The sequence below is a fragment of the Gobio gobio genome (genome assembly GCF_949357685.1).
Source record: "Gobio gobio genome assembly, chromosome: 14".
Lineage (NCBI taxonomy): Eukaryota > Metazoa > Chordata > Actinopteri > Cypriniformes > Gobionidae > Gobio > Gobio gobio.
In genome coordinates, this window is record NC_137107.1 from 19,448,239 (window position 1) to 19,475,127 (window position 26,889).

The 26,889-nt window shown below is 38.9% G+C and overlaps 2 protein-coding genes across 14 annotated transcripts in view; one reads left to right on the plus strand and one right to left on the minus strand.

The window, feature by feature from the left end:
- Positions 1 to 13,076, plus strand: LOC307137795 (mitochondrial fission factor homolog B-like). 13 transcript variants are annotated; one of them, XM_079835729.1, is made up of 8 exons: positions 1 to 57; positions 590 to 800; positions 2,984 to 3,141; positions 3,392 to 3,486; positions 9,276 to 9,455; positions 9,803 to 9,868; positions 10,102 to 10,177; positions 12,337 to 13,059. In XM_079835729.1, exons 1-8 carry the CDS (start codon positions 52 to 54, stop codon positions 12,466 to 12,468), a joined length of 924 nt encoding a protein of 307 aa, XP_079691855.1. In that variant the 5' UTR covers positions 1 to 51; the 3' UTR covers positions 12,469 to 13,059. The 13 variants fall into 13 exon arrangements, 11 of the variants coding, with proteins under 11 accessions (XP_079691855.1, XP_079691865.1, XP_079691861.1 ...); XM_079835739.1 differs by having other exon boundaries at positions 9,373 to 9,455; XM_079835735.1 differs by having other exon boundaries at positions 2,984 to 3,093.
- The window catches only part of amot (angiomotin), a 19,531-nt gene continuing 5,682 nt past the window's right edge, over positions 13,041 to 26,889 (minus strand). The window contains exons 5-12 of the mRNA XM_079835728.1: positions 26,059 to 26,151; positions 25,743 to 25,888; positions 24,291 to 24,440; positions 22,392 to 22,582; positions 20,350 to 20,732; positions 18,704 to 18,955; positions 16,418 to 16,882; positions 13,041 to 14,052 (exon numbers count right to left, since the gene is read on the minus strand). Of these exons, the coding sequence (XP_079691854.1) occupies positions 16,767 to 16,882; positions 18,704 to 18,955; positions 20,350 to 20,732; positions 22,392 to 22,582; positions 24,291 to 24,440; positions 25,743 to 25,888; positions 26,059 to 26,151 (1,331 nt within the window). The 3' untranslated portion in view covers positions 13,041 to 14,052; positions 16,418 to 16,766. The remainder of the gene's footprint in view (positions 14,053 to 16,417; positions 16,883 to 18,703; positions 18,956 to 20,349; positions 20,733 to 22,391; positions 22,583 to 24,290; positions 24,441 to 25,742; positions 25,889 to 26,058; positions 26,152 to 26,889) is intronic.

Sequence of the window (26,889 nt, forward strand, 5' to 3'; positions counted from 1 at the left end):
ACTTTTGCACGCAGTAATAAGACGTCACTTACGTCAGTCGTCGTGAGCTGCATGAAGGTGGGTTGAACAGTTTGTTTAAAGTTTAAAGAAGTGTTTATATTAAGCCACAAAGACTTGAACGGTCTGCCTTTAAATGTATTACTGGTAATTAGCTGTTCAAAGATCTGGCTGGAAAACCGAAACCAAACCGTTTAGACCGAGTGGACACATTATTACCATGTATGAGTTGACAAATTTAGCCCCACGAGCTGTAACTTAATCAACAAGTGTCTTTTTATATTCGGACCGGCGTGTTGGTATATAGAAATAAGTTACCTGAACTGTTTAAACTACCTAGCCTCGTCTATAGGAGACTGTAGGTCATGAGTGAGTGATTTTGATGGCTGACCTTTATCTGAACATACATGGGTCACAGACCGCTCACTTTTAATAGATAACAACCAGCAAGCTGCCCCTATTTTGAATATTTGCTACTTACCACGACTTTATATTTGTATTTTAGTCCGTGTGTTTGTTTTGCTCACGTAACGCAGCTTAACATTTGATGTTGAGCAATGCGGCTAGTCTAATTCTCTTTACTGGAATTAAGGTAGTTATGACATCTACGGGATACTTTGGTGACGGTCAGCCGATGCGCGAGCGTGACCCGTACTTCACTGAGGCCATCAGCCAGAGGATGCGCGTGCCCGAGCGGCTGAGGGTCGGGCCAGCGCGTCACGCGCACGAACCTGCAGACCAAAGACCTGAAGATCTGTCTGCTTCCTACAGCATGCACATACCTGACAGACTGGCCTTAACAGGTATTTTTCAAATTGATCATAGTTTTTAAACTATGATCAGTAATGATTCACATGTCAGATATATGAGTGTTGCACACATACACTTTGTTAAAAGTTTGAAATAAGTTTTGAACTCTTTTAAAAACAAAATGTTGTATCTTATGCTCCCCAAAGGCTGCATTTATGTGATCAAAATGCAGTAAAACAGTTGTGTTGTCAAATATTATTACATTTTAAAATGACTAAAAATATTTTTCATTTGATTTATTCATGTGATGGCAAATGTTCAGCTACAGTGTCACATGATCCTTCAGAAATTATTCTAATATGCTGATTTGGTGCACAAGAAACGTTTCTTGTAATCATCATATTAACAGTTTTTGCTGCTTAATATTTTTGTTGAAACGGTGATGTACTAAGAAGAATTAGATGAAAAGTATGTGCATATCCAGCAGGCAAAAAGCTCAACAAAGGGTACTCCGTCACAAAAAAAGAATAAAAAAATTGGCACGCCACAACAATATTTTTTTAATTTATGGAGCTGTGGTGTGTCAACTTTTTTTCTTTTTGTAACCGTGATACACTACCATTCAAAAGTTTGGCAAGATTTAACAAAGAAATATTGAAATGTTAATTCAACTGTAAAATTTTTTTTTACCGTTTCCACAACAAATGTAAGCAGAAAAAAAACTGTTTTCAACATTTATTATAATAAGAACCATTGTTAATATTTGAGCACCAATAATAATAATTGAATACCAAATCAGCTTTTAGCACCAAATAAAGTTTTAAGTACTGAGTTACAGTTATAATTGACAAATTATTTAGTGTTTTGTGTAAACAGAATTGTGAATGAATGTACCATAGTTTGTCACACTGTTGTTCTCAAACCTATAACAAAAGCCTTTATTGCCATTTATGGGGTTAATGTGTTGGATTATTAGATACGGAACAACGCTGATTTTTTCCGTATCTGATAATCCTTGCATTAACCCCAAAAATCAGAAGCAAAGGAAAGAACAGTTTGACTGTGACGCTACTGTATACAAATTTTTTATATCAGACTCATGGTAAAAACATTAGGTGCATTTACATGGAGCACTGTAATCGGTTTAAAAGTCCAAACCGAATGAAAATGTAACCGGTTTGAGAGGGGTGGGATAAACTTTCCGTGAACCAATCAAATGAAAAATTCCACCATGTAAACGACCTGATCCGATTACTTTGTGTGTACGTCCTTCTGTGAGGCTATAATGTTGACGAGAGGAAAAGTATATTTTTCTGAAGTGTTAAACTTTTTATTTCGTATCAAGTTATGAAGATAACGTTAGAATAATGACACAGACATAGCCTTGCTACGCCATCTCATCTGACAGCGTTTGTCCCAGGCACTTTCTACTTCAACTGCGCCTGACAGAAGAATTCATTTTTCTGAGGTGTTTCTTACAGCAACACCAGATCGGTTTAGATAACGTCTGGTGTAAACTGTCCACAGAATCGTTCAATCAGAATGATTTTAATCGGAATGACATAAGTGTGCATGTAAATGGGGCTACTGTTACTCACACTTGTGTGTTGTGATATTACTGTCGAATCCATTGTAGTCGGCACTGCATCATCCTTTATTTTCAGTCTCTCTGAAAAGTCTGCACCAAACTGTCTTGTTTAAAAACGGATCCGCAGTAAAATGAAACGTTTTACTGGTGCGATCTGACTGGAACTCCATCCACGCTTTCTTAATGTTATATGATATATATATATATATATGCTGTTTTGCATTCATCTTGCATTTAATACTGCATGATGTGTAAATTGGTTGGCAGGGCTAAAGAAGCAATGATGTAGAAGTAGGCATTGATCTTGTTCGGGTCTTTTGTCGCACTATTGCGTCATAATCTGATGAAATCCGAAACTAGTCATTCTGGCAGCTTGGTTTCAATAAAAGCTGTTTTTAGATTAACGAGGAAGTTTTGAGTTCTGAAACTTGCAGGATATTTAATAGTACAATCACCTCTTACATGTCAGAAAATCAAGGAAAACTTGCTTTCTCAATTCATGACCCCTTTAATATGTATTAATTTCTCAATATTACAGATTTTACTGTATTTTTAATTAAATAAATGCTGAGCATAAGAGACTTCCAAAAACATAAAATCTTAATTATTCCAAACTTTAAACTTAAATCTTTCACTTTTTTTTAACAGATGCTCCTGATATGAGTCCACGACCTCTCTTCTCCAAAAACAAATCATCAATGTGGGACCTGCAGCACGGGTCCTGGGACAGGGAGGCGTTCATGAGAGAGCCTGTCCAGGTAGTCTCACGTAGCCTCGCAGCCAGACCTTTGACTAAATTCCAAAAGGTTCATAAATTTCAGTTTATTCTGGCCAAGATCTTCTCACTTCGACAGAAGAGCATGCTCGTTTGACAAACACGGAAACTGAACAATCACAGTTTTTTGTATTTTTATGTAATGTTAGGTGTAAAAATTATTTAAAGGTTCCAGGATAACTTTTGAGCCATTTAACAAAATATAGTATATAAATGCCAATGAGGACCATGAAGGGATTCATTCCATTCCATTCCATGATATTTCTTGTCATGTCTCACAGAGTCCACTGCGAAGGTCTTATAGTGACCAGGCCTTCGGTCGAACCCCGCCTGGAACCCCCACACACTCCAGACAAACACCCCACTCCCAGTCTTCGTAAGTCCAGTTCATTGTTTAAGCTCTTAGTGTGAATCAAATATTAAAATAATCATTATAGAGTTATAGTGATCTGTCTTTTACAAAGAAGCTGACAAATACGATTGACCAGAATCAAAGTGCATTGGTGTATGTGTGTGTGTGTGTGTGTGTGTGTATGTATGTACAACACTATATTGCCAAAAGTTTTGGGACACCTGCCTTTACATGCACAGGGACTTTAATGACTTTAATAATCCATAAGGTTTAATATGGATTTGGGGGTTGGCCCACCCTTTGCAGCTACAACAGCTTCAACTCTACTGGGAAGGCTTTCCACAAGGTTTAGGAGTGTGTTTATTGGAGTTTTTGACAATCCTTCTAGAAGCGCATTTGTGAGGTCAGGCACTGATGTTGGACGAGAAGGCCTGGTTCACAGTCTCTGCTCTAATTCATCCCAAATGTATTCTATCGGGTTGGTGTCAGGACTTTGTTCAGGCCAGTCAAGTTCCTCCACACCAAACTCGCTCATCCATGTCTTTATGGACTTGCTTTTTGCACTGGTGCGCAGTCATGTTGGAACAGGAAGGGGCCATCCCCAAACTGTTCCCACAAAGTTTGGAGCATGAAATTGTCCAAAATGTCTTGGTATGCTGAAGCATTAAGAGTTCCTTTCACTGGAACTAAGGGGCCAAGCCCAACCCCTGAAAAACAGCCCCACATCATAATCCAAACTTTACACTTGGTGCAATGCAGTCAGGCAAGTACCGTTCTCGGATTGCTAGACAGAGAAGCATGATTGGTCACTCCAGAGAACATGTCTCCACTGCTCTAGAGTCCAGTGGCGGTGTGCTTTACACCACTGCATCCGACGCTTTGCATTGCACTTGATGATGTAAGGCTTGGATGCAGCTGCTCGGCCATGGAAACCCATTTCATAAAGCTCTCTCTCTATGCACTGTACTTGAGCTAATCTGAAGCACACATGAAGTTTGGAGGTCTGTAGCTATTGACTCTGCAGAAAGTTGCCGACTTCTGCGCACTGTGTGCCTCAGCATGCGCTGACCCCGCTCTGTGATTTTACGTGGCCTACCACTTTGTGGCTGAGTTGCTGTTGTTCCCAATTGCTTCCACTTTGTTATAATACCACTAACAGTTGACTGTGGAATATTTAGTAGTGAGGAAATTATTGCACAGGTGGCAATTTATCATGGTACCACGCTTGAATTCACTGAGCTCCTCAGAGCGACTCATTCTTTCACAAATGTTTGTAGAAGCGCCTGCATGCCTCGGTGCTTGATTTTATACACCTGTGGCCATGGAAGTGATTGGAACACCTGTGTCCCATTACTGGCTATATAAGTGTCCCAATATATGGCAATATAGTGTGTGTGTGTGTGTGTGTGTGTGTGTATATGTATGTATGTATGTGTATATATATATATATATATATATATATATATATATATATATATATATATATATATATATATATATATATATATATATATATATATATATATATATATATATATATATATATATATATATATATATATATATATATATATATATATATATATATATATATATATATTAGTGCTGTCAAACGATTAAAATATTTAATCGCGATTAATCGCATTAATGCCATAGTTAACTCACAATTAATCACAATTAATCGCACATTTTTATTTATTCTAAATGTCCCTTGATTTCTTTTTGTCCCATTATTTTTTCTTATTTTAATGCTCTTATCAACATAGAAAAGTGGATCGGCTTGCTTTGTTCAAATGTTTGTTTTATTGAAAACAACATTGGCATACTGTAGTGTTCGATTTCACACCAACATTCTCACTTGAAGCAGTCATTCACACTTGGAGCAAATAATCGCTCACACAATGTAACACTGTCCATCAATAAAAGGGTGAAAAAAATACTTTGTTGCACAAACAGCCCCTTCAACAGCCCTTTCTAAGGGATCAAAACAGGGTGATACAAAATAAAATTACAAAGTGCACATGCAAGGTAAACTAGGACTCCGCCTATAGTGCAGTTAAACCAGGGGTCGCCAACTAGCGGACTCCGGTCCAAATCCGGACCGCGAAGCCTTTTGACGTAGGCTAATGAAACAGTTAACGTTGCAATGCTCACTGTTGCGTTCAGACCCAGACGCGCGGTCAAGCATGCAGGTGCACCGGACGCGAATGACGCGACATGCAAGCCGCTTAATTCGCGCCGCAGAATGTCTATTTGCGTCTTTGCATTGACTTAAATCACTCGCGCAAAACGCTTCATTCGCGTCCGGTGTGAATGCACCATCAGAGCAGAAAGCAGCGCTCAAGACAAGCACTTTTAGTTGAAGACCCCTGAGTTAAACCATGGCATAATACGTTTCTCATTTCGGCGTCTCACGCTTGCCATCCACGTCTACTCTTTTAATGGCCCAAACAAGTGTGGGCAGCCGCAGCGTGCCTGATGTTTTGTTTCCGGTCTAGCTACATCCGGAGTGGTGTTGTAGTTTTTCTAACGTTACTAGTTGCTGCAACAGCATGTGAAAAAACTACAAAGTTTGTTAGACCAAAAAGAACGTTAATCTCGCGATAAAAAAATTGACGCCGTTAAAATAGGTTTGCGTTAACGTCGTTAATAACGCGTTTAACTGACAGCACTAATATATATATATATATATATATATATATATATGCATACATACAGTGAGGAAAATAAGTATTTGAACACCCTGCTATTTTGCAAGTTCTCCCACTTAGAAATCATGGAGGGGTCTGAAATTGTCATCGTAGGTGCATGTCCACTGTGAGAGACATAATCTAAAAAAAAAATCCAGAAATCACAATGTATGATTAGTGTAATGATAAGTATTTGAACACCTGTCTATCAGCTAGAATTCTGACCCTCAAAGACCTGTTAGTTTTCCTTTAAAATGACCTTTATTTGATGACCTTTATAAAATGACCACTCCATTTATTATCCTAAATTAGATGCACCTGTTTGAGGTCGTTAGCTGCATAAAGACACCTGTCCACCCCATACAATCAGTAAGAATCCAACTACTAACATGGCCAAGACCAAAGAGCTGTCCAAAGACACTAGAGACAAAATTGTACAACTCCACAAGGCTGGAAAGGGCTACGGGGAAATTGCCAAGCAGCTTGGTGAAAAAAGGTCCACTGTTGGAGCAATCATTAGAAAATGGAAGAAGCTAAACATGACTGTCAATCTCCCTCAGACTGGGGCTCCATGCAAGATCTCACCTCGTGGGGTCTCAATGATCCTTAGAAAGGTGAGAAATCAGCCCAGAACTACACGGGAGGAGCTGGTCAATGACCTGAAAAGAGCTGGGACCACCGTTTCCAAGGTTACTGTTGGTAATACACTAAGACGTCATGGTTTGAAATCATGCATGGCACGGAAGGTCCCCCTGCTTAAACCAGCACATGTCCAGGCCCGTCTTAAGTTTGCCAATGACCTTTTGGATGATCCAGAGGAGTCATGGGAGAAAGTCATGTGGTCAGATGAGACCAAAATAGAATTTTTTTGGTCATAATTCCACTAAACGTGTTTGGAGGAAGAAGAATGATGAGTATCATCCCAAGAACACCATCCCTACTGTGAAGCATGGGGGTGGTAGCATCATGCTTTGGGGGTGTTTTTCTGCACATGGGACAAGGCGACTGCACTGTATTAAGGAGAGGATGACCGGGGCCATGTATTGCGAGATTTTGGGGAACATCCTCCTTCCCTCAGTTAGAGCTTTGAAGATGGGTCGAGGCTGGGTCTTCCAACATGACAATGACCCGAAGCACACAGCCAGGATAACCAAGGAGTGGCTCTGTAAGAAGCATATCAAGGTTCTGGCGTGGCCCAGCCAGTCTCCAGACCTTAACCCAATAGAGAATCTTTGGAGGGCGCTCCACTCCGTGTTTCTCAGCGACAGGCCAGAAACCTGACTGATCTAGAGAAGATCTGTGTGGAGGAGTGGGACAAAATCCCTCCTGCAGTGTGTGCAAACCTGGTGGAAAAACTACAGGAAACGTTTGACCTCTGTAATTACAAACAAAGGCTACTGTACCAAATATTAACATTGATTTTCTCAGGTGTTCAAATACTTATTTGCAGCTGTCTCATACAAATAAATAGTTAAAAAATCATACATTGTGATTTCTGGATTTTTTTTAATTTTTAGATTATGTCTCTCAAAGTGGACATGCACCTATGATGACAATTTCAGACCCCTCCATGATTTCTAAGTGGGAGAACTTGCAAAATAGCAGGGTGTTCAAATACTTATTTTCCTCACTGTACATACTACACGCACGCACGCACACGCATTTCACTGTTTTGTTCACCACTTTTACCTTTGCTAGTTCTTTTTAAATGGTCCTACAGTGATTTTTTTTAAAGTAGAGCCCCTGGTTTCACAGTCAAGTCATCTTCATTTGTATAGTGCTTTTTACAATACAGATTGTTTCAAAGCAGCTTTACAGTGATAATAGGAAATGAATGGAAGAGATTGGTCGTGTCTAGGCGCAGGTCCACCATCTGATCTGGATACGGCCTGGATCCGACAGACTACTGTAAACCTCGGGATAAACAGAGAGATGAATATTAGCGTAGATGCCATTCTTCTTATGATGTAACGAGTACATCAGCTGTTATGGGAAGTGTTCCCTGGTTCCGGCTGACCTAGTTAATGCAGCATAACAATCATTTAATTAATTTGAGTAATAGAAATTGATAATGTTCTATGTGTATGCCTGGTTAAACAGATGTGTTTTTAGTATAGATTTAAACTGATGAGAGTGTGTCTGCTTCCCGAACAATGCTAGACCGTTCCAGAGTTTAGGTGCTAAATGGGAAAAAGGATCGACCACCTGCAGTTGATTTTGATATTCTAGGTATTATCAACTGGCCAGAATTTTGAGATCGCAATAGACGTGAAGGAGTATAATGCGGTAAGAGCTCACTCAGGTACAGGGGAGCTAAACCATTAGCAAGATTTGAATATGTATGTACGTATGTGATGTTTAACCGGGCTAAAATGGTCATACTTCCTGTTTCTACGAAGAACTCGAGCTGCTGTGTTTTGGACCAGCTGCAGTTTATTTATTAAGCGTGCATGGCAACCACCCAGCAGAGCATTACAATAATTTCTAGCCTTGAATGAACGTGCAAACTATCGGTTCTGCATTTTGCATAGAGAGCATATGTCATAATTTAAATATATTTTTAAGATGGAAGAATGCGGTTTTACAGATGCCAGAAACGTGGCTTTCAAAGGAAAGATTGCTATCACAAGCCTTAAGATAGTCCTAGACTAAAATGCATGTTTGAGCTGTTTTAACTGAAAGCAACTTGCACTGGCATCTCTTAAAATAAGTCAGTGTTATTGTTTTGTCTCAAGATGCACACCCGTACTGTTTTTTGTCTAAGGCACATTTACTTAGGCCTAATCCTGGCTTAATCTAAGGCTTGTCTGTGAAACCAGGACTAAATGTATTTCGTTGTCGGCTACCCTACTACAAAATATTCAGATAAGTACTAGAGTATGTGTTCATTTCATAGCCTTTATATACACGCCTCACTACCACTTAACATCCACTAGAGGGCAGGAGAGATTGGTTGTTACATTTGGTCAGTTCGCATCACCTTCTACTCTGAAGGAGATGCTCATTTACCTGATGAGACACAAACTTGTACAAATCAGGTTTGTGTATTACAGCTGTTCTAGTATCAGGCTTTAAATAACAGCGGTGCACCTCTCCGTACCTCTCCTGCCCTGTCCGCAATAGCCGCAGTGTTGGACATCCATCTATCATGCGCACAGACCCGTCCCCGCCAAAGCCCCCGGGGCTATCCTCCATCCCACCCAACCTGCTGTCCCCACAGAGCATGCTGCAGGCCGCCAAGGAGCTGGGCCAGCAGGCGTCTCAGAAACTCCTCCAGACGGTCACCAAAAAGTACTCCTCAAGGTGACGCACGGATTCTCATCCTGCACGCCCTGCCTTTCCCCTTCCTGCTAACCTGCGATATTCAGCCTTCAGCTTTGACCTTTGATCCCATGTTGCCTAGTTGTTTCTGTTGGAACTGCATCAATTCGGTTTCCCGTCTGGCTTTTAGAGTTGGTGCACTTTCATGCCTGCAGATTTGCATCAGAGCTTTGGGCTTTGATTGGATTCACTTCTTTTGCTTTACCTGAGCAACTAACAAAGCTTTGAGCTTTTAGTTCCCCTTTCTAATAATTTCGAATGGATTTTATTCAGAAAATCATGTTCAATGTGGAATGCTGTGGTTCCTGGTGTCTCTCTTGTGTTTTAAGGTTTGGTTATCCAGAAAACCATCCCTCTCAGGCTGTGGAGGTTCAACCTGATCAGAGCAGGACAAGGTGACAGTGGCTCATGCAGTTTCCATATATTCAATAGTGGAACCCTGCTGTATGTCGACCTTAGAGCAAGCCAACATTTCTTGTTTAGTTGTTAACGGGGTCTTTTGTCATATCGGATAGTGTTGAGAAAGCCCATTGAATTAGTTAAACCAGTGATGGAAGGGAGGGCGTTCAGTATGTTTCGGTGGAAAGATGTTGAAGTGTCTTTGTTAACGGCACTTTCCGTCCCACAGTGCCTCGCAGGAGTTCTGGCTCAGTCCTGAAGAGGACACTGGCACTGCTGTCGAGTTCATGGTGCTCCGCAGACAGGTCAGTGCTTGAGCTTCACACAGACCACAAGTTCACATTTCACTTAGAAACAATGCATTTCTATGGACCCAGGTTTTTTATTTGCAATGTATATAAAAAGGTGTATGCTTGACACAAAATTTTAAATTAACCTACACAAAAATAAAAATGTGAAAATAAGGAAGAGAGGTTTTACAAAATACATTTTTCGGTAACACTTTACAATAAGGTTTCATTTGTTAACTACATTAGTTAACTTGAATTTATAATGAGCTGCACTTCTATAGCATTTATTAAGCTTTGTTAATGTTAATTTCAACATTTACAAATACATAATTCAAATCAAAAGTATTTGTTAACATTAGTTAATGCACTGTGAACTAACATGAACAACCAATGAATGGCTGTATTTTTATTAACTAACGCTAACAAAGATGAATACACACAGTAACAAATGTACTGCTCATTGTTAGTTAACAAATGAAACCCTATAGTAAAGTGATGACAATTTTTCAATATAAAATATTTAGTATTCTATGAATAGCACATAGTGGTGGTGGTTGAGGAGATTCCCCCCTTTTATATGTAAATATAGAAGCTATATGCGCTTTGAGTACCCAGAAAAGCACTATATAAATGTAACAAATTATTAAATACAAATCTGTTGTTGACACAATGTTGCATTGTTACGTACTAATTTTGATGGGTTATTTGGACCCATATTAATTGACCATGTGATATTTTGGTGTGCCACTAGTTATTTAGAATTTGGTCACTAGAGTAACAGTCAGTGTTGGGGAAAGTTACTTTGAAAAGTAATGCATTACAATATTGCGTTACTCCCTTAAAAAGTAACTAATTGAGTTACTTGGTTACTTTTTAAGAAAAGTAATCCGTCACGTTACTTTTGCGTTACTTTTTCTCACCTAAGCTGGGCTTGTTTTGTTTTTTTATGACAAAAAAAGTTATATTTTTGTGCAACGGTAAAGACCTCTTCATACCAAAATTGAAATAAGCCACAGGCTGAAGTAAAAATACAAATTCACGCATGAACAGTAGAGGGCGCAGCTCTGGATAATGGGAGAATAGGATGCAGGAGAAAAGTTTTACCAATAAAAACAAAAAATCTAGTAATTTTCATCATCAAAGGTCAGCAGCAAGACATTGGTAAATTAAATATAAAGGTAGATTTTGCATAAAAATAGTTGTTTTATCTAACATTTAATTATTGGAGGTTTGCATAGTACTCTGATTTTGCATTTGACTGATTTTATTCATTTTGAGGAGTACAGAATCTTTATTGTGCAAGTGAGATAAATAAATGCTCACGTTTAGTCTGGAACTACAATAACCATCATGTTTACACACACACACACACACCTCTGCACTTATTTTTCTCAACATGGGGGCAGGAGAGCTGTCAGTCAAATTAATGTGAAAAAGTAACTCAGATATTTTGTTGTAAGTTTGAAAAGTAATGCGTTACTTTACTAGTTACTTGGAAAAAGTAATATTATTACGTAACTCGAGTTACTTGTAATGCGTTACTACCCCCTAACACTGGTAACACTGGTTATCATTATTATTATATTACAAGTTTATAATATTACCAAATTATTAGCAATGTTTGGTAACAACAACCAATAATCAAAGGACAGAAATGTAGTAAAATTCACAAGCAAAACTCTTTATGAGCTGGTTATTTTTCCCATAAAATATTGGTTTGGCTTTTTAAGTTTATTATTAGTAACTTTTATTTTCATGTTTTACTTTTATTCAGTAAGGATGCATTAAATTAATCAAAAGTGACAGTAAAAACATTTGTTACAAAATAATCTTTTTAAAGAAAAAAAAAAAAAAAGTATCCTCGTTTCCAAAGAAATATTAAGCAGCGCAACCATGTTGAACATTGATCATGTGACACTGAAGACTGGAGTAATGGAAGCTGAAAATTCAGCTTTGCCATCACAGAAAAAAAAAAAACATTGTAAAGTATTCAAACAGAAAACTGTTATTTTAAAGTGTAATTGTATTTACAATAATAGTGTTTTTACTGTATTTTTAATCAAATAAATGCAGCCTTGGTAAGCGTTAGAGACTTCCTTCAAAAACATATTACAGAACCTTTTTGAATGGTGGCATATATCATATGTACTGTTGCTTGGGTTTGATTGCTTCAGGTGGTGAAGATGAGCAGGAGGGTAGCAGGTCTGGAGAGACAGAACGCAGAGCGCAGACAGACAGAGCTGGTACTCTTCTCTCTGTTGCTGTCTGCCTGTCTGATCAACGGCTGGCTGTGGATGCGCAGATGACGGCTCGCCCTCAAACACTACACGGACAACACTACACAAGCAGCAGAGCCTGGGAAGTACAAAACTGTGCACAGATTTGTGTTCTAGTGATTTACATGGACACATTTGTTCCATCCCAAATATGGTAAACTTGAATGAGACACGAGGCATATACATGTTGTGTGATCATGCTAGTGACATGGGTCACTTTGGTCTACAAGTGATTTGAGGGAACTCGAGCATGTTTTTCTCACAGATGATGTCATTCAGTAATGTTGGCTCTTTTTGTCAGACTAGTAGTAGCTAGTTTGTTTCGTATTCTATATATTCGGCAAACTACGTAAATGAGATTTTCTGCGTGCTTTACAAGCTTGGTCCTCAATCTTTATGCAAGTATAAATATGAGGATTTATAGTTAGTTTTCTTCGAATTAGGCGTTTGAATAGCCTTCATCCATTTTAATGCATTTTGCTATCCTGATGAATGTATATTTAAAATAATAAAAATTGTAATATTCTCAGATGCCTCATTCTCTAAATGTTAACGTGCAGTAAATTGCATAGATGCTTGTAAAAAAAACAACAACAAATGCTGCAATTGAATCAGTTTATTAAAAAATTAAATTAACCAAGAAAAAAAAAAAAAAACAGTAAAATGAAAAGCCTTATACAACATCTGCATGAGATAAGATGGGAAATGATGAACGGGAATACCATTGAATTCAAATGAATTGTCAAGCAGCAACTAGAGTGACATTTGTAATGAATCAAATACTAGTGAAATGAACGAAAACGTTCCTCGTGAGGAAAAGAATACGCAAAATGCCCATTGATGGGACAAAAGGGTAGATGCTATACAAATAATACAAAAACACATTCTCGTAATTCGTCCTGAGATGGACTACGACACATTCTCCTTTAGAAGCTCAAACTTTGAAGTATCAGATGTAGCAAGACCATCAAGATAACTACACTGAGGCTTGAGGTGGAACAAACTGATAAATGTGCTAATGAAATCTCAACTCGTGTGACTAGATAAGCCTCACAGTGAGACTGACCAGCACGGTTAAACGCAAACTCTTTTTCTGTATTCAGTGAACTATTTTAAATGTAATGTGCATGTTTATCAGCATTTTGTCCCACCTTTGTCTCAGTCCACTCTTAGGTCCATTGTCTTAGTTTGTGCCTAAATTAGATGAGTGCTCTGAAACGGTCTTAAATACCCAGCTGTTGACTGTTTTGACAATGGGTGCTCTAACAATGCTGGAAATGTTTTCAGGTTTTATTTAAAACAGAAAGACAGGAAGGAAGAAAGAGAAAATAACTAGTTTCTATCTCAAGCGAATGAGAGAAAAGACTGATTGTGTACAAAATGTCAAGTACCGAGGCACACAGTGTGCTGAACTGAGACTGACTGTGCTCAAATACTTAATTACTTGTAAATGAATTCGATTTGGTCCATATTTCAAAATTAATTAAATATCAAATCAACTACAGTGAAATTTGTTTCCATGATATCAAATGCTAAGGAATCTAATTTTCAGGGAAATATATTTTAAAGGGATAGTTCACCAAAAAATGAAAATTAGCCCATGATTTACTCACCCTCAAGCCATCCTAGGTGTGTATGACATTCTTCTTTCAGACGAATACAATCAGTTATATTAAAAATGCCCTGGCTCTTCCTAGCTTAATAGATATTGAAAGCCAAAAAAGTGCATCCATACATCATATAACTGCTCCACACGGCTCAGGGGTTAATAAAGCCCTGCTGAAGTGAACCGATGGGTTTGTGTAAGAAAAATATCCATATTTAACACGTTATAAAGTAAAATAGCTTTCGCCAGACTGTTTTCAACTTACAAAGAAAGTGTAACGCCTCTCGCAGTTCAAAACGTTTATGCAATGACATTGTTTCGCTTTTTCTGTAAGTTGAATACAGAAGGCGGTCCGCCGAAAGCGTGATTATTTTATATACGTGTTAAATATGGATTTTTTTTTACTCAAACCCATCGGTTCACTTCAGCAGGCCTTTATTAACCCCCCCGGAGCCGTGTGTGGAGTACTTTTATAATGAATGGATGCACTTTTTTGGGGCTTCAAATTTTGGGCTGCCATTATAATGCTTGGAAGAGCCAGGACATTTTTTTTAAATATTACTCTGATTGTGTTCATCTGGAAGAAGAATGTCATATACACCTAGGATGGCTTGAGGGTGAGTAAATCATGGGCTAGTTTTCATTTTTGGGTAAAAACATCCCTTTAAATAAATGTTTTTAACTAGAAACTGTTGATGTAGGATCTCACTTCTTTAGCCTTGTCTTGTCATCATATAATGGCTCCACATTAGTCACATGGCATTTAGGGCTCAGTTGATTGGCTCAAAACGACACCTTTGAGAGGAAATGGAATGCTAACAGGTGGTATTGTATACCTCGATGATTTATGTCCTACAGGGGGCAGAGTGTGTTTTAACCGCTCAAAAGTTTGGGGTCTGTAAGAACGGTGTAGTCATTCATACATGCTTTTGAGTTCTTTGAAATGATGACCTGCTTTAGAAACTTAAACTTGTTCATTAATGCGTAAATGACATCTTGCCAAACAACCCCAGTTAACGCACGCATCATCTGGACAGCATTGTGTATTAACGGTCATGTTTGTGTATAAGCACCTGAGAAATGCGAGTGAGTTCACAAATAAATCGGCTGAATGTTGTTGTAACATCTGCCAGGGAACGTTTTAGAAATGTGGTTGAGAAGTGCAAACACTTTAAATGTGACGTGTTCCAGATGAAAACGGACATATCGAACAGACGTCACATTGACGTCAAGCAGAAAATCTCGCAAATTTAGATCCAGAGGTCGCTTGGAAAGCATTCCACAAACTATGAAGCACATGAGAAAATTATGAAAGCAGTCAAATCAGAGGGTTTCAGAGATTTCCTGATTTCACGGAAGAATCACATTTACAGATCCGTGTAATCTTGAGTTAGGTTAGACCGGGGGTGTCCAAACTCAGTCAATGTGATTGTCCAAGCAAGTCATGTTCCTGGATCAACATATTAGTTGATCCTGGAACAACAATCCTTTCCGAAAATGTAGTCCTACCCATAAGTTATCTCTAAAATCAGAGGGAACACTGACGAAGAAGCAAGATTGTAAGTCTAAACTTGACATAAACTGTACATTTCTCCCTCAAATCTGATTGGTTTATTAGAACGTTGTTCCAGGATCAACAACGATGGTGATCCAGGAACATGTTGCACTTGGTGAAATCATGTTCACCATTCAAACTCGGTCCTGGAGGGCCACTGTCCTGTAGACTTTAGCTCCAAATTGCCTCAACACACCTGCAAGTTTCTAGTAAGACTTTGATTGGCTGGTTCAGGAGTGTTTAATTGGAGTTGGAGCTAAACTCCGCAGGACAGTGGCCCCTTCAGGAGCAGGATTGGACACCCCTGGGTTAGATCCTCTTAATAACCTGAGGATCGTTGCTTGGCCCTTCTTTAAAACATTGCGTATAATTTGCGTCTTTTCTACAGATTCCTTTGGTCAAGAGTTAAATGTCTGTCTTGCAACCACGAGACTGGAATGACAGGTTTGGAGGATTTCCAAACTGTGAAAGGACAGACCTGGAAGTGTCCGGTGTGTGTGGTACCTCTCAACCAAGGCACATTTTTGTGGCCGTTGTAGCTCTACTGGAATGATGGACCTTAGTTTTGAATGGAAAACTACAGACTCTCACGCAGACAAACCCAAAACCAGTTGGGTCACTCATACTTTCACATACTTCTGAGCTCCTGGACACACAGGGGAATGCTTGTTGGTCCATTGCTCTTACACAGTGCGCTGTGAACCGTACAGAGCGAGCCGTACAGACATTGCGTCCTAGAATAAAAAAAGGCCCTACGACATTCAGTTTTACAGTATTCCGATGCAGTATTTACAAGTAACAACTGTTCGGCTACTCACCATTTTGCTAAATACTCAAGTGCCACATTTGTATTATTAGTCCATATACACAACAAAACAATTGCATACCCAAAAAATAAGTAAAAACAAACATAAAGTAGTGCAATAAATGTAAAAAATAATGGCAGTACATTTGGTCCGAGGGTCTGGAGAGGGAAAAAGTCCAGCCAGACAATACTGTACAAAAAAAGTGTTGCTTGTGAATGTTGTCGTATATTGTTGTTCGCCGACTTGGGTAAAGAGTTTATTCCTAAACATCCCCTCTGTCCCGACAATCTTGATCTGAAAATGCGGAGAGAAGGAATCCTTCACCTGCTTTGAGTTGTGTCTTTTATCAATGTGTGTGTGATCAGATGAGTATTTCCACCATCTCGCTGTCCACGTCCTGCGGTGGGAGGCTCTGCTGCGGGAGCGACTGCGCTGGCAATCTCCTCTCTAATGTACTGGAGTGAAACACTGGCACATCTGTAGAGACAAAGACACATGCAGATGTTTATGGGTCAAGGTAAAGAAAAGAAAAGGCTAGTTTTGTGCCAAGTTCATTGGGTTTTGAAAAACGTTATACTATTTCAAACAAAGGTTAAATGAATGTCTCCTAAAAGGTAATGTGGGGTAACCAAGTTAAAAGTACAAACATATTTTAACATATTTGAACGAGTGTTCACATCTTCAGTATTATTTTCAAAAATGTTTTTAAATGTATTCAAGGTAGAAGACGATTTTTACACGTGTATATATTATTAATTCATAAATATCATGCCGTTTTTTTGTCGTACCACATGATCTGAGATTAAGGGTGTTTTCACACCTGAAAGTTTGCACCAAGGTCCGAAACGAAGTTCATGTTTTGATACATTCGGTTAGTTTTGGTTTGGTTTCACATTGCAATTTTACGAGTGCACTAAAGAACTTTACATGACATACTTGTGTCCTGACGTCGTCATCTATGTGGGCTGCATCTTGACATTGATTAGGACGTGTGTCTGACGTCAGCGTGTTGTCAATTCGGCGAGTAACTTTGACAAGAATGAATGAACAGACGCATATCGTTGCCACTAGTGAACAGTGCGCATTGCTTGACTATTTCTTTTAGTTTCTAATGGTTTCGTTTAAAAGTGGACATTTCAAGCTTTCTATACACATATGTCTCATGTCTGTGAGGCAAGTAGCCTGCTGAGTTTCGCTTAATTTATGAGAGCAAGAGCAATGCAAGTGATCACTCCGGTGCCTCCATGTCTGCTATAGCCTATTTGCTTCTTATTTATTAAATCCAGGCAATTGGCTTATGAAACGTTGATTAAAATTAAGATACAATTTATACCAAACGCAATTCACTTTAAAGAAAGGCTTTCTACAAAACAAAACTTAATGTAGTGGTCAAAATCATTTCTGACCTTCTGTCTTCTGACATATTGCCCATCTTTACACTTTTCATAATCAATATAGCCTAGATGAAATGTAAAAATAACATTATAATATTTAAACATAAACAGGAACTTCCTGTAAATGGTCTGAAAGTCTGAACCATACAGAAAATGCTTTCACACTAGAAACGAACCAAACCTTTGTTCAGTTTGATCCGGACCGAGACTACCTCTTTTCGTCGGACCAAATTTCGTCAGTTTGGCCCGGACCGTGATCTGGTGGAGGTTTTACACCTGTAATTTTGATTCCGATCAAACAAGGTAGGTGTGAAAGGGCTCTAAGATATTTCATTTTTTCCCCTCTGCATGCACATTTGGTGCATCACATGACTTTGATGCAGTAAATATATATTATTTGATATATATTTACGAAATATTTATATTTTAACAAAACTAATTCAGTGCATTTTTTCAATGAAATATACTACTGTTTTATCTAATAAACTACCGTTTCATTTTTAAGAATTAAATTTTTTTAATGAGGCTATATCAGGACCCTGACATTTCTTACTTTATGATCCCCTAAAAAAATTAGCAACATTTATTTTAGTTCTGAAATTAAAAACATGCTCATCACAGAAGTATATTAAAGCTACTGTATGTATGAATCACATGTTCAGTGTATTACTGAATAATTAATATAATCTGGATTAAAAAAAAAGAAAATTTAATTGAACATTCAATCTATTTTTCCTTTCCGTAACTTTCCATGGCTCACGGGACAAACATTCAGCTGACTGCCATTCAACCAATCAGTAGTGGTTGTTGGGTTGGTTTCCCATAATGAAAACAAAACTTGAAGAACACGCAGGTTTACAAACTTTAACGTGATTTTGTTTGTGTGTGTGTGTGTGAGCTGTACCGGCGATGCGGTCGGGTATGTAGACAGGGCTCGGGCTGCTGATCCGGCTGGGTCCGGGAACGCTCTGCAGGGCGGGTGTGCTCGGCTTGCTGGCCTCCTGACCCTTCTCCGTCTGTGTGCAGCTGTCTCTGCTGCCAGTCTTTGAGTGTGTGGCAGCTGGCATTGGGGTGGAGGGCAGGACTGGAGATGGAGAGGAGGAGATGGACTCTGTCCTCAAAGAGTCACCTCTGAACTCTGGGCCCAGTAAAACACCTGGAACATGAAGAGGAACAATTCAGACTGTCAACAAATAGATAGGATACATTAATAAATTATATTGTGAAATTTCACCACTTTAATCATTTGGTATACAAGGTTTAATATTATTGTGAATGGACCAATTCAGAGCTGTGCTTTTATAAATTTGGATCCACTGCTGCATTTCTGAAACATTCCGAAAGATTGTTGAGACTTACACACATCTCAGGTCTGAATAGTCAATTATGATTTGAGTGCAATAAAAACCCATTTAAGGCACAGGTAATTCCAGTGAGTTTAATCACTGTTCTATATTAATGCGCTGTTTTCATGGAAGCACACACACGCATGAGACACTCAGATCCTACAGCACACACAGAAAACATTCAGGAGCACAGAAACGTCACGCTTTTATTTATTTATTTGTGTCTAATTCAAAGTGGGCAGAATGCTAGATCCAATGAGCCATAACTGACGAAAATATATATTTTTTTACCCTTTTGGTCAAATATTGCGCTGCAAACAACGCTTTAAAGGTGCACTGTGAACATTTTTGCTGTAAATTTTGTCCCCCCCTTAAAAATATAATTAAAAAACACATTGTGTATTATAAATAATATATTTAAAATAATTGTGTAAGTAGTAAAACAATAAAAATGGGTTTTAAGTTTAGAAACATTTTGAGTCCCCCCTCTCTTGCCTCAATGGTTTGGTCCATCATGCACCTCACCTACACACAAGTCCAGAGAACAAAATTCTTCAGTAGTTATAGAACTCCAGTAAGTAGTCTGTCAAGGCTATTTTATTCACTTTAAACACCGGATTTTATTTCTCTTTAATACAGACGATGCTGAATTATTAATAAATTAGCAAAGACAAAAAAATTATGATACCGATGTATTTTTCCAAACGGTATTTTAGCGATTATTGTTTGGTAGCTTGTTGTAAGTCACCCACTACAACTAATGTGGCGATAAGCCTATGTGTGAACTGTAATGTAGGCTAATATATATTTACCGCTGTGTTGGGTTTTACTCAATACTATGTGGAAGAAGCTAGATCATTTAATCATTATATTACCACGTGGTGAACCTATTTTATATTAGTTAGGCTAGTTGTTTTTGCTATTTTTACACTATAGGCAAAAGTGTTCTTTAGTCTGCTGATTTTTGTTCATGGTATTCAGCTATAATGAAATGTTTTGCAATAAGACTAAATGTCAATCAAAATTAGGAATCGATAAGCAGAATCGGAATTGTTAGAATTCAAATGATGCCCAACCCTACACATTATTAGTAAAAATATGTATTATTTTATGACTTTTTTTGCTACTTGGGGATTCTCTGAGGCTTAAACAGTCCCCCCAGTAATTTCAGATCTACTTCTCACTTCACACCGGACTCACGTACCCAGACTGCCCTTCCAGCTGCGGTCTTCCCTGCGTTCCTCTGTGATAGGGCTGCTTCCGCTGAGGCCCAGAGAGTGTGACAGCAGCCCGGAGCCGGAGCCGGAGCTGCCGGTGCCCATAGCGATGGACATGAGGGACTTGGAGGGCCTCATGGCCGGGGCGTCTAATTTGCTGGCCGGGTCTTTGCGCGAGCGCTGATGCAGCACCTTTATCATGGCGTCCTTCTCTATGATCTGAGCGTGCAGGTTCTTGATCCGGCTCTCCATGTCCAGGCAGCGGCGGTTGGCCATGAGGATCTCCTCTTCTTCTTTCTGGATGCGTGCCTCCACCGAAGTGTCGTAGCTGCTGCTGGGGGAGTGGCTGATGATGGCAGAGGACGTGTCTCTGGACAGGTTAGAAATTAACACACAAAAATCGATGAGAAAAGGTAGATTTTCAGTCAAATTTAACTAATTTTTTGTTGTTGTTTTGAACAGTATTTTCAATTTAATTTAAAATTAATCATGCATAGATGGTTTTACTTTCATTTGTATCTAATAGCAATTACAGCTTTTAGTTTCATTGATATACAGGTGCTGGTCATATAATTAGAATATCATCAAAAAGTTTATTTATTTCACTAATTCCATTCAAAAAGTGAAACTTGTATATTATATTCATTCATTACACACAGACTGATACATTTCAAATATTTATTTATTTTAATTTAGATGATTATAACTGACAACTAAGGAAAATCCCAAATTCAGTATCTCAGAAAATTTGAATATTGTGAAAAGGTTAAAATTTTCAAGACACCTGGTGCCACACTCTAATCAGCTAATTAACTCAAAACCACTGCAAAGGCCTTTAAATGGTCTCTCGGTCTAGTTCTGTAGGCTACACAATCATGGGGAAGACTGCTGACTTGACAGTTGTCCAAAAGAAGACCATTGACACCTTGCACAAGGAGGGCAAGACACAAAAGGTCATTGCAAAAGAGGCTGGCTGTTCACAGAGCTCTGTGTCCAAGCACATTAATAGAGAGGTGAAGGGAAGGAAAAGATGTGGTAGAAAAAAAGTGTACAAGCAATAGGGATAACCGCACCCTGGAGAAGATTGTGAAACAAAACCCATTCAAAAAAGCAGTTTACCAGGAAGTGTTAGAGCACTTCATGCTTCCTGCTGCTGACCAACTTTATGGAGATGCAGATTTCATTTTCCAACAGGACTTGGCACCTGCACACAGTGCCAAAGCATCCAGTACCTGGTTTAAGGACCATGGTATCCCCGTTCTTAATTGGCCAGCAAACTCGCCTGACCTTAACCCCATAGAAAATCTATGGGGTATTGTGAAGAGGAAGATGCGATATGCCAGACCCAACAATGCAGAAGAGCTGAAGGCCACTATCAGAGCAACCTGGGCTCTCATAACACCTGAGCAGTGCCACAGACTGATCGACTCCATGCCACGCCGCATTGCTGCAGTAATTCAGCCAAAAGGAGCCCCAATTAAGTATTGAGTGCTGTACATGCTCATACTTTTCATGTTAATACTTTTCAGTTGGCCAAGATTTCTAAAAATCCTTTCTTTGTATTGGTCTTAAGTAATATTCAAATTTTCTGAGATACAGAATTTGGGATTTTCCTTAGTTGTCAGTTATAATCATCAAAATTAAAATAAATAAACATTTGAAATATATCAGTCTGTGTGTAATGAATGAATATAATACACAAGTTTCACTTTTTGAATGGAATTAGTGAAATCAACTTTTTGATGATATTCTAATTATATGACCAGCACCTGTAGTTTCAGTATTTGTAATAATTCATAGTCACTTTGAATGAAGGCATCTGCTAAATGAACACGCATTCGTATTGTAGCGCACTTTATAGTTCCAGTCTAGTGTTATTTTTTTGCTAACTCAATTTTATGTCTATTTTCGTTAAAAATATATTTTCACTGTTAGTTATCAGCACAATACTCTTGAGAAATATTAAATAACTCCTACAGTGTTAGTTAGACAACAGTCTTAGTTAGTGTATAGCAGTGAACTTGCGTACCTGTGTGTGGCCACAGAAGCAGCGGCGTCCAGCGCAAACTGTCTCATGACGCTCTCCTCCAGGTATTTCTGCTCCCATTTGGTCATGTCGGCCTCCAGGGCCAAAATCCTCTCCTCTTTTTCTCTCAGGTGTTCCATCAGAGCCGCTGAGCTGAACTCAGGGCCAACTGTGTTCTGAGAACCACCATGCCTCTGTGAGAGCGAGAGAGGAAGAACAATAAAGAAATCTTCAATTCTGGCTAAAAATAGCTATTTTTTCCCATTCAAGCTAGCTAAACAGGATTTCCCCATGCTGATATAGCAACAGGTTCAAGTTGGTCATGAACATGTCTTCAAACAGCAATCTGCTTGGTTAGAAAGTGACTTCTGTGTGAGCGATGCTTCATACATTGCTACACTATTGACAATGGCCATTTTTTGTCTGCGAAATCTCGCAAATGTGACCACGCTTTAACTTATGAGTACCGCTGATCTAAAGTATTCTAAACTCATCTGAAGGTTGTTTCAGGTGTCCAGGTTGAGTGAACAGCACAGATGGAAGGATGTCCAGTTTTTGGGCCCCTAATGAAGAATACAGCTGCCTACTACTCCGCCTCCTCCTCTTCTCTCAACATAAACACATTCACATAGGAGGCTGAGTTGCAACCTTTCCTCCAGATTAGGGGTCAGTAAGAATTCGACACACAGAAAGAGGGTACGTAGGGAAACAGATAATCTCTGCAGGGACAGTGTGAGCTCTTGGTGTCTATGACTGAGACTCATTCATGTATGGATGGATTTGTGTGAAAAGAGGGAATGGTTGCATTGCATTTATTGCAGATTAATACAAGGGTTTTCAAACTGAGCTCTGGGTAAAGGTAAGGCTGACACTAATGATTATTTTGGTAATCAAGTAATCAGTCGATTATTTTGGCGATTAATCTGATAATTTTTTGTGGTATAGACCTAAGCAAAGACCTAAGCCTTTAAAATGACTTAAAATACATTTACAATAACAATGAGGTAATAATATTTGGTTCAAATAAAGTATCAAAAACAAGTAATCATATTGTTTCATAGAACAACACTGTTAAAATACATAATATACAAAATATAAACAATAATTGTGTGTACATTATGTATTAAAACAAATGCCTGCAGAGGGCGGCAACGGCCTGGTGTTGTTACACTTTGCAGCAGATCAAATCCTTGTTCAAGTTTGGCCAAACAACATTTAATTCAAATGTTTACTTAATCTTTAATATTTGTCCACTTCTTCACAATAGAAATGCTACAGCCACTGTAATTTCTTGAACAAGAACATGTGGACATAAAAACAGGCAAACTCAGAACCAATCGCGATGAACAGTTGCATATTAGGAAAAATATTGATGTATTCTCTTGTGTTGATGTAGGTTTATTAATGATTTACCCTACAAATCTGATGAAATGGCGTACATTGCGATGAATAACAGAGGTTATAAGCATCCCAAATTCACAGCATATTAAGAGATGGAATTTAAAGAAGCATGTAAATGATAACGGTTCATGTGAAGCAGAACGGAGCCGCTCTTGGGACGCACGCACGTGGCATATATGCCTTTGTGAATTCACAATAGCATTATGCTATGGTTTTTAACTGGTTGTAATACATTGTGCAGCCTTAGAAAACAGTCTGATAATGCGGCTCAAGGATTCTTGTCAGTGGAATGCACCACTTCTGATATTTTGCTGGTTACACGACACGGGTTAATTGCAATCAAGGATTTTTTTTTAATCGAGTACTCGATCAGAAATCGTGACAGCCCTATATTTCTCAAAAATATGTATCTGAATGTTATTTTTCGCTGGAAATAAAGTTATGATAAACAGTTCTGCGCCAGAATGTGGTCAAATCGAGGCAAGCTTGTGCATCACTTACCTGTTGCATTCGCAGTGATTCCAGCTCTCTCTCCAGTCGAGTGCGTAGCCGATGCTCCAGCTGTTCTCTCTTCTCGCATGCAGCCTGAAGCTGTGCTAAAGCCTGTTGCATCCGCTCCACCTTCTCCACATATACCTGCTTTTTCTTCAGCTATACAAACACAGAGAATGCAGGTTAAGCGCTGCTGCTCAGAAGCCCCCCATCCACCTTACAATGCCTCCTTGTATCATTCAATCTCTCTCTCCTCTACATCTCTCAAATCCACCAGTGGTCATAATTGCAGCCAAAATGAATGCCCCAATTTAGCTCGTGGTTGGGGGGGGCATCATAACACAGAAAAGTGAGAGAGCGAGTGCAAAAGTATTTGGCTCCCGTTTGGAAGGGGTGGGTGGAGAGGGCAAGAATTCAGCCATCTTCAAGTCCTTTCATGCCAGACAACTCAAGAGGCTTTGTTCGGGAAACAAGCAGGCGTTTGTGACAGGGTAGAACAAAAGTGGAACGGCCCGGTGCATTTTGGGACCCAAGGGTGCGCCCCCCGTTCAACCATGGCCAAAAGGCCATCTGGGAGCACGCCAGAAGAGCTCAACCACAGATTCCAACTGTTACAAACACTCAAGAGCGGAGTTCAGAACCATCAACAATACTTCGGTTTGAAGGTTTTTTCTCGTTTTTTTTTTTCTTGGAGCTTTTTTTGGCCTCAGTAGATGTTGTGTGGTTTCAAAGAAAGCTGCAGCCAACGGTTCACTCAAGCTTGAAGATCTTAACTGCAGCGATGAGAAGTTGACGGGAAGGACTTCAAAGAACTTGAGAAGGTTGAGCTTAAACATTGTGGCGGAGTACCACCGGGATGTGTTTGAGGGTAAGTGGGTTATGACTCAGTGAAATGTCCATTTAATGCTGGTTTCCATAAAGTTCACCAACTGTTTACTAACAACAGACAATATTGACAGATATTAGTTTATTTCCCCAAATGCAATCTGTTCTGCTGTATTGTTCAATGTTCAGTTCATTTTAAAGCAATCTGTGTAGTATCTGGAATAGATCAAGCCAAACAGGCAAACTACCTCAGCCCTTCTTTTGGATGGCAGCATGATTCAGCAACTAACTGGCCAAAATAAATAGATAGATAAATGAAAACAGAATTCATTTTGAGCGAGTGATGTACAATGTGACCACAAGGGGGCACACATATACATAAATGTAGAAATATGGTCACCGAAATGGTAGAAAATGTAAATGGTGTTGACATGTAGGTGAGAATATGAACACCGGAGGAGTGAGAAGCTAAATGTCTGCTTTGCTGTGATTGCGTCCTAATTTGACATTCATAATGTGTTTGAAAAGTAAAAAATTACCAATACATCATAAAACACAGCTATGGAGTGAATCAAAGCATGTAAAATGAATTCCTAAAATGGTACAAGGGTACCCTTGATTATCAGCGAGCTTTACCTCCTCTTCCAGCTTGACCACTTTGGCTTGGGCATTGTTTAAGGCCTGGTCACGGATCTCAATGTGCCTGCGCTGGTCCTCGTTGGTGGAGCGAAGCGAATTCAACTCAATCTCCAGCTTCTCCTTCTCTCTCTGACTCTCTTTACCTGATAAATGAGTAAAATGGACATTCTGCACTTTCTTTCCCAATATAAATCGCAACTGACATTTGCTTACAACTAAATGGCATATCAAAACCAATCTATGATTAATGCAAGTGCATCACATTGGCTTCAAGGAAGTTCTAGATTTCTTCTAGATGTAGAGGTCCACTCACCCTGAGCCAGAAGCTGTGAGATGGTTTTGCGATTGTCCTCGGTGCCCTCACAGTCTTTTGCTGCAAGTTGCTTGTTGGCTGTTTCCATTCGTTCTATTTAAAGAAAGAGACGATAAAATCATGCCTTCCCCCAATTTTATGGTTCAAAAATATGCCAATGCTTCATAAAGTTGGGTCATGTGCGAGAGATTAAATCAGAAAATAGGATACCAAAACCAGACCATCTTTGTCAAACGGATCAAATGTATCCATGTGAAAGTTTATATGGCATCTCATTACCAAATGTGGTTATTTCTTTGTGGAGAAAATCACAAAAGCCTTTCCAAAATACTAACACCAAAATAAAAATATTGAATATTTACTTCATACATTCAATAAATGCAGCAAACAGTTTTGATTATTTCAACAGATGCTTTTTGCACTATTCTTCGTCCTACCAAAGCTCATATTCCACGCCTCTTCTCGAAATTATACACTACTGGGACTGGTTGCTCAGCGAATTAGAAAACAAAAATCTAACAAACATTTTATATTTATTTTTTACAATTCCCAAAGAGCAGTCTTGACATAATTCGCAAATGCGCTGTTAAGTCAAAAACTGGCCCAGATAAAAGGGCCATTATATAGTAGGGGTTGCTGTTTTTTTGAAATGGCAAACCATTCATCAAGGAAGCAGGCCAAACGTTAAAACAATATTTCCCCCGTGTTAAGTCAACCAGACTGTGAGATGAGCATTCCAGAATCAAATGCCTTTCCCCCACTGTGCCTCAGTGCCTCTCAATAAAATTAAGATTCTTATCTAGATTTAAAACATAGATGAGAAGAACACTA